The 8215-nt window shown below is 58.3% G+C and overlaps 1 protein-coding gene across 2 annotated transcripts in view; it reads left to right on the top strand.

Annotated features, from left to right (window-relative positions):
• The window catches only part of CDK18 (cyclin-dependent kinase 18), a 13634-nt gene that overhangs the window by 1210 nt on the left and 4209 nt on the right, over nt 1-8215 (top strand). The window contains exons 2-3 of one of the 2 annotated variants that reach the window (XM_009888223.1): nt 5762-5895; nt 6258-6383. In XM_009888223.1, the coding sequence (XP_009886525.1) occupies nt 5762-5895; nt 6258-6383 (260 nt within the window). Of the gene's footprint in view, nt 1-5749; nt 5896-6257; nt 6384-8215 lie in introns of both variants that reach the window. The other variant, XM_009888222.1, reaches the window with a different exon arrangement.

Below are 8215 nucleotides of genomic sequence, written 5' to 3'. Positions count from 1 at the left end.
GGCTGCCCTGAACAGCTTTCCTTCACAGCCTCCTTCCCTCCTCCCGCCCCACGCACACCTCCCCTCACACCCTAGCAAGCAGCCAGGGCTATAATTAGACTTGAGCCCTTAATTAGATGTGCAGAAGCTGTGGGGATAAAATGGCGCAGGGCTAAGGAAGTCCTGGGCGCTGACAGCTGCTGCTGCTGTTGCCTTCCTTGGGGGACCTCTGCTGTGGGATGGCTGAGCCTGGGCTCGTTATCCCCGCCGTGCAAACCGGGGCTTTGTCGGGGAGGCGATTTCCCCCTTCTTCCACTTTAATGAAGCTCCGGTCACAGTTCTTCCTTTGGCCTTGAATGGCAAACCAGTGCAAGCAGCATCTGCCTGTGCCCCCGGCTTTTCGTCTCGCTCCTGAGGTAGCCAGGAAAGAATAAGAGCAAAGTCAGAGCAGTCCTGGGGCAGGACCGAGGGTGTTCCCAACCCCGTGGGTAGAGGCTGGACCGGTACTGGACCGGGACATGGTACGATTAGGAGATACTCCTGCCTGGAGCCGGGAATGCATCAGGGGCTCAGGGGTCTGCCAGCACCAGCCCGTGGGGTGTCCCGGTGCCAGCTCCCACCGGTGGGTACCTCCCTCCCTCCCTGCCCGGATGCGGCACGTCCCGGCCCCCCGCCGCAGCTCTCCCTCCCCGGTGCCCCCTCTTCCCCGGCGCCAGGTTCCCAGTTTGTACCCGAGCCCTCTCCCACGCAGGACAGGCAAAACGCGCTGTCCCCACCACCTCCTGCCCGAGATCTCTTGATTAAGTTTCTCGCGGGGGTTGTAAACAACCCGGAGAAGTCACCTCCACCGTGCCCTTAATCTCCATCTCCTGCGGGCTGCGGCTGTTGTTTATGAAGAGCCCTGACAGCCGCATTTGTCTGAGGCATCTCTTCGGCCGTTTGACGAACCCCCTCCTGGCTGGGAGCTCTTTGCCCGCAGCCCTCTGCCAGGAGGACTCGGCGGGGGCTCAGCAGAGGGACGGCGGAGGTAACAGTGCGGGGGGGACACGAGCCCCAGCACCCCGGGGTGAGGAGGCATTCGGGCATGGTGTGGGAGTGGGATGCTTCAGATGATTCCGTGTGTAGGGGAACTTTTTGGTGGTGCTGGAGGAGGTGAGAAGGAGGTTTATGTGCAAGTGGCTCTTTTGGCGGTGAGTTTTGGACCTCCTGGGAGCTGCCTGGTCTGGAGAGGGCTCTGACTTTAGGGAAGCAGCAGTTCTGTCTGAGGTGTTGGTCTCCTCTGCTTTACAGATGGAGAAATCAGGGTGCAAAGAGGCAAAATGACTTTGCTACCCTTGTGCAGAAAGCTGGTGGCAGAGCTGAGACTGGAGCCATGGCAGTCACTCTCGTGCTGCTTCTCTTCCCCGTGAAACAGCTTTGCTGCAGGTTTCACCTTCCTTGCTCAGGAGCTCTGACCGTGCCCCTGGTTGTCTCTTCAGGGCAGGCAGATTTGCCTGCAGTCATCTTTCCTCTCCTGGTGAGCGGCCGACCCACACCAGTTCAGGCACTGGGATCGCTCGCTCCAGAAAAGAGTGCTAATCACAGCAGAGATCAGCACATCGTTTTTCCTTTCATCACCTCACACAGCTCCTCAGGGAATTGCTTTGCAGTTTTTATTTTCCCTCCAGCATCAGAAATCACAGGTTAGCAGCGTTGCCGGGTCACGGCAGTCTGCAAACCCTACACCGTGGTGGCCGTGAGTGCCTCCGCCTGTCCTTGGGGAGGAGGGTGATGCAGTGGCCAGAAGACCTGCTCATGAGATGCTCCAAAAGCAGGTGCAGAGCTGCTCTGACGCTGGCAACGGGACAGAGTAGGTAGAAACCTGCCTGGTCTGTTGGTGGTGCGGTGGGAAATCCCCAACTCTGTCCTCTCCATCGTGACCTCACCCACGGAGGCTGATAAAACGAGGCCTGAGAGAAGCAGAGCGGGCAAATGGAAAAGCAAACAGCTCTCCAGCCTGGACACATCCCGTCCTGGGCAATGTCACCTTGATGGAGTCCGACGGCGCAGAGGGGCGGAGGGGGTGCCTGTGGTCGGAGCCTAACTTGCTCACAGCCTACCCTGGGGGGTGCGACACCCCTCCGCCCTGCCCCGCGTCCCCCCCCGGGCTGCACAGCCTTTCCTCGGCCACGGCGGTGCTCAGCTGCAGAGGCAGAGGTGGAAGACAGCCCCTGGGTTAAGGAGAGCCCAGGCTGAGCTCTGTGCCGTATCTGGTACCCTTGACAAAAGCCAGCTCCATCTCCGCATCCTCAGAGATGGGGAACCTTCTCCGTGGCTGCTGCAGCCACACATTAAGGGACTCTTTCCTTTCTTCCTGGGCTTCTCCCATCACACATTCCTCTCCGTACTCCAGATTTTCAGAGGTACCAAGTCTTGGCGTCTCCCATTTGCTTTGATAAGAGCTGGTGGCATTGGCAACAGCTCATATCTGTGCCTTCACCCTGACACAGCTCCTGCCCCGTCTGCCCTCTGAAGCCAAATAAGGTCTCGGTGTTCGGGCTGCAAAGCCTCCGGAACTCCCGGTTTGCGATGGCATAAATCAGAGCCAGATCCAGCCTTCGGAGTGCAAGGCCACAAAGAAGTGATGATGAGGGGGAGGAAGGAGGATGACTAACCGAGCTCCGAGTGCAGCCCTGCCCCCTGAGTGTAACAGAGCTTTGAGAGGAGAGTTCACACTTAGCAAAGTAATTAAAAGTTCTAAGTCAGGCACGCAGTGAAGGGTTCTGGCCCCTTTCCTTGGGAGATCAAAGCTTGTTTTGGCAGAGACAGTGTTTAAATATATTTATAAAAAAAGGCGGGAGGCTCGTCAAAGGCAGCCGCCGTGTCTGCGGTCTCCCTTTAATTTGCTTTGATATCCCATGCAGCCTCGTTATTTGCAGTGTCAGGGCTCACCGTAATCCACATGAAATGCCGAGCAGAATCAAACAGGCCCCACGTTTGCACGCCCACAGCTTCCCCTCTCCCCCCCGGGAGCACCCCGAGCCCGGGGGCAACCCCGGCCCTGCGGGAGCATCTCTGTGGGACTGGGTACCCCGGGTGCTGTGGGTACCCCGGGATGGATGGGGTGGTACATCCCGCCTGTGCTCTCTGGCCCCAGGGCAGCCAAAACACCTTTCTCCTCATCTCTGCAAGTCTTCTGTGTATTTTTACGTGCTTTTCCCATCCATTCACATCTTTTGCGCATCCCGTTCCCCTTTGCGCGTGCTGGAACACTCAGGTTGTCATCTCACCTCTGGCTTTACATCTGATGCTCTTGTAGATGAGGAGAGACTGACACTAACTGACCTGGTGGGCTGCTGGTTCAGCCGGGCACTGCTGCTGGTTTGCAGCTTTTGGGGACAGGCTGCACCTTTTACCGAGAGTTTGGGCTTCTTTACCTATGGGAACCAGCACGAATTCACCCAAACTATCATTTAAAGTGGATTAGTTGAACTCTGTTCAGTCACATTTTAAATGGCCTTTGGGTTTTTTTTCAGATAAGTTGCTTAGGAAGTGAGCAAGTTAAAAAGATTTGATTCAGTTTAATTGAGCCACGGTTAATTTTATACCTGTGATTAATTCCGGGTAACTTTCCTAACTGTTCCTGCACAGACAGATGGCCAGAAAGGGACAGGGACCAGAGTCCCGCAGCGGTCCTGGGAGAAGGGGTGACTCTATGCCTCGTTCTTGCCTGTCTGCCCAAAAACTCCTGGCACTGTTTCAGACGCTCCCGAGCCCAGTGGCATGGGCTGAACCCGTCCCTGAGGTGCGGGCTGTCTATCGAGGACAGCCTGCATCCCTTAGCTCGCAGCTCCCCTGGTTCCCCAGTGACCATGGCACGAAACCGCATCTTTTCCCAGGTCACTTGCCTGCCACCTCTCATCCATCAGATGAGCAAACTGCAGCCAGGTCCCAGCCCTGCTCACCACCCCGTGAAAGCCAGCCCTCCCTCCCCAGTCTTCGGCAATGAGATCATCGCTGGCTGCCTGAGCGCGTTGGGATCGGTGCGCTGAGATCTGCATTAACCATAGCGGGGAATTGTCTCTGTGCAGCTCAGGGAAAGGGCTTGGCGAGGGGCCGGGCTCCATTTGGGGCATCACAGGTCCTCCCTGGGGAGTTTCCCTCCTGCAAAGCTGCTGCTTGCTCTGGGGAACTAACTGCAGGGTGCCTGGATGCGTGGGGGACACCGGTGGTTTGTGGCAGGGCTCTTGGACCCTGGAGGCCTTGCGAGCTTAGAGGGTGGCTGCAAAGGTTAGATGAGAAGGGAGAGAGCTGTGGGGCCACTGGGAAGGAGACAAAATGGTCATCCCTGCTTGGCCCCACACCGTTTCAGAGGGAGACGCATCCCTCCCTTGGGGAGGTGGCGCTCCTCCATCCCAGCACACCCAGTGAGCGCTGCCTCCTTCTGAAGGGACTGTAGTGGTGGGATGAGGGGGAACAGTTTTAAACTGAAAGAGGGGAGATTTAGATTAGGTATTAGGAAGAACTTCTTTCCTGTGCGGGTGGTGAGCCCCTGGGGCAGGGTGCCCCGAGAAGCTGTGGCTGCCCCATCCCTGGAGGTGTTCAAGGCCAGGTTGGACGGGGCTTGGAGCAACCTGGGCTGGGGGGAGGTGGGCCTGCCTAGGTGATCTTTAAGGTCTCTTCCAACCCAAACCATTCTGTGATTCTATGAACGGTCCCTTGGAAACAGCATCCGTGTGAATCGGGGGAATCCACCTCGCTGGGGTCCGGGTGACCTGCGCTGAACTTGTCAGTGTTTTGCGGTGCCGCTGTCTGGGTCGCTGCGTGCCAGAATATTCCTACCAACCAGGCGTTAATTACAGAGTGAGGAGGTTTAAGTGCAAGCCTCAAACTGGAGACCAGGGGGAGCTCAATGGCTTATTTTGTTCGGATTTCTTGCTCCTTTCAGGGTTTCTCGGGCTCAGTGAGGCTTCACACCTGGAGTCCCAAGAGAGGAGTTATTTTTCTGAGCTGCTTTGGTTTTCAAGGGAGCTTTTGTGCTTCTCAGGACTGTGTGTCTGGCTGAGTGCAGCAGGTTGGGGCAGGACAGCCTGGAGGGTTTTGTTTTGCAGTAAGTGACTCTGCAGCCGTTAATCCCCAACACCTTCTGAGAAATGGTCACCTCCTTGGAGGAAAGTACCCCACTGTCTGTTAGTTTTGGTGGTTCCTGAGGCAGATGAGGTACGTGTGCTCCCCAGAGGCAGAGCTCTCTTTCTCTTTTGCTTTTGTACAGACCCAGCACAGTGGGATCCAGAGCCCCGCTCGGACGCATAGGTGTTCCCAAAGTGCAAATCGCGTTTTGTCTGGTGTGACGTTAGTGAAGATAAGGCTGGAAAGTTCAGACGAATACTCACCCGTGCAAAACCCCGCGGTGCTGCTGCAGGGCTGCTGGGCAATGCTGGACTGGGACGTGGGAGATCTGGGTGGCTTTGGGTGTGAAGCAGTTCCCCTCTCTGCATCCCCCTCCCCGTCTGTCAGCAGAGCCCTTTGCTGGAGGGGCTGTGTGAGGGGGCTTTGGGGGTGCTGCTGGGCAGAGCTGCGTGGGTGGCGATGCACCAGGTGCCTGGAGCAGAACGCAAGCGTTCCCTCTGCCTCCTGGGTAGGGAGAAGGAGGAAGACTTTGCCGTGGCCCCAGAACCTTTCTGGACCTCCGTGCCCTGCTCTCACTCTCTTTTCTCCAAAGCAAGTGCCTTGGGGCTCGGCACTTCTGCTGCCGCTCCAGCAGCTCTCTCTGCTTTCTCTTTGTCCTCAGACCTGGCTCAAGGGCACCTGCAACTGGGACAGCTGGGCAGGGACTTCCGAGCGGACACCAGCCCCATCTCCCCCTCCGAGGCGGAAGGCCAGTCCCCGATGGCTGTGCGCTACCGCAACAACAACCAGCGCCGCTTCTCCATGGAGGCAAGTACTGCTGCAGGCTGGAGTGGGCAGAGGGGACGTGGCAAGTACCGGTTGTCACCTGCCTGCTGGCTGGAAGAGCCGGTGTTTGATTCGTGGGGACCTGACAGTCTCAGACACGAGCCCTCACGTCCTCTTGGGTGGACTTGACATGACTTCCATGGCAGAGCCCAGCACACATCCCCATGCGCACGCGTGCACACGCTCCTTCCCTTTTCCTTTGACAAAGCGTCCCACAGATGCTGCACCCATTGCTTCGGCATTAACATCAGCTCTGGTTAGAGAGCACTTCCCCTCGAATGTCTCCGTACAGTCCTCCTTTCATCAGATGCATTCACCACCCGCTCTTCTGGCCCTCTCCGCAGGATGTCAGCAAGCGTCTCTCCCTGCCCATGGACATCCGCCTGCCCCCCGAGTTCTTGCAGAAGCTGCAGATGGAGAGCCCGGAGTTCCCCAAACACCTCAGCAGGATGTCACGACGGGCTTCCCTCGTAAGTCTCACCGTGCAGAGCGAGCAGGGCCGGGCACGTCTCGCTTCATGTGCACAGGTCCCGGCCAGCAGATGCACGTGCTGGTTGCCACCCACCCGTGCAGCCGTGCCCTGCTGTGCAAGCTGCCTTGTACCCGCTGTGTGTCACACACACGCACACATCCCTGCCCATGCGGATCCCATCCTGCACACGTTCCCCCCACCGTGCACATATGGGTGTCTCTTCCCCCGTGTCGCTCCTCCACACGCACATCTGCCTACAGCTGTGCACATCCCCAGGGCTCCACGTTCCTCCGCTCACCTCTCCACAGACCCGACTTTCCTCTTGGCCTGGCTCCTTCCAAAGGAGGAGATGGGAAACCTCCTGTGGTTTAGCAAGTGCTGGAGCCTCGGCTAGTTGAAATGCAAATGCCGGTAAATCATTTGCATTAGCTTTGGCATTTCAGTTCCTCTACTGCAGAGCGTCAGCATATGTAGGAGCAAAAACCCGGTGCCCTGTTTATAAATGTGCAAACGCGTGTGTGTCCTGTTCCGTGTGTGTCCTGTTCCCCCGGGGTGCTCAGTGCTGCACAGACCCCGCAGCGAGGGCTCGGCAGGCGCCTTCAGGTCTGGCGTGCCTGTTCAGGGGGAGGGAGGAGAAAAGGAGAGCCTGCGTTTACCTGCTCGTTCTGTCTGATCAATAAAATAGACACGGCCACAGCAACGTGCCGTTAATATTTATGGTCCCCTCCATGAATGAGGCATGCTCCTGCAAAACTCCCAGGATGGCTCTGGGGGGTGTTCGGCACCTCCGATTGCAGCAGGCGCTTCATGTCGCTACTCGGGACAGGTCTGTTCCCAGGGCACACACAGGGTTTGGGGAAGCCAAAACGGGGTTAAAAACCCCACTGTGTTCCCCATCCAAATCCCACCTGCATGAGCGAGAAAGCAGCTTCCCGGCTGTGTGTGGCAGCTCGTGAGAGCGTGGTGGTCCGGTCAGTGGCCGTGGGAAGGAAAAAGCCTTCCTGTGGGGCAGCTGTGGGCATCAGGGGGGGCTGCGAGAGCACCCCAGACCCGGGGCTGTCGGTTCTGCAGGCAGAGCCCTGGGGTGGTCCCTCAGTGCCTCCCCCCGGGGACCCTTTCCCTGCCCGGCCGTGTCCCGCTGCTGAGGAGAGCTGTTCCTCCGCCTCCATCAGCCCATGGCCGGCGGCGCGGCGCAGCATCGGCGCTGGCGCAGGAGAGGGGCAGGGCTGGGGGGACTTTTCCCTGGGCTGGAGCAGAGCTGGGTGCTGCGCTGGGACTACACCGATGCACACATATATTGTGGGCGACTGACACCGGTTTATTAAACTTAAGGAGGAATGATTTCCCCTGCTGTGCTGGGAACCATCCCCTGCCCCAGCAGATGATCCAAACGAACCGAGGTGGTGTCTCTGTCCCCACCGAAAACTGCATTTCCAGGGGTCTGCTAGGAGTGACGCCGAAATCCATCGCCTTGCAGTGGGTTGCCCTTCTTTCCCCGGGTGGAGGAGAGCAGGGCTCAGCAACACGTTAAAGAGTTACTGTTCCAAATGGGAAAATGTCCCTTTCACGCTCGGTTTGAGCAGCGCACAGAGGAATGAAGGGAGTCACAGTAAAGACCAGCACGTAGTGGAGCAACTCCCGAAACGGGCCGGGTATCGGCAGCAGGATCCCACGAGGCTTCTCCGGTAGAAAAAGCATCGGCTTTTTGCAAACCGCAGCTCCCGTTGGGCTCGGCCGCTGCTGGGGGCTGTCAGGGCGGTGGGTGCGAGGAGCGGGGAGCCGGGGGGGTGGCAGCGGGACGGGGCGGAGGTGGCGGCCGCGGCCGCCCCG

This window comes from Charadrius vociferus, unplaced genomic scaffold, assembly GCF_000708025.1.
Source record: "Charadrius vociferus isolate BGI_N301 unplaced genomic scaffold, ASM70802v2 scaffold266, whole genome shotgun sequence".
Taxonomy (NCBI): domain Eukaryota; kingdom Metazoa; phylum Chordata; class Aves; order Charadriiformes; family Charadriidae; genus Charadrius; species Charadrius vociferus.
Note: the sequence above shows the minus strand (reverse complement) of the source record. Positions and strands in the feature narration are given on the sequence as shown.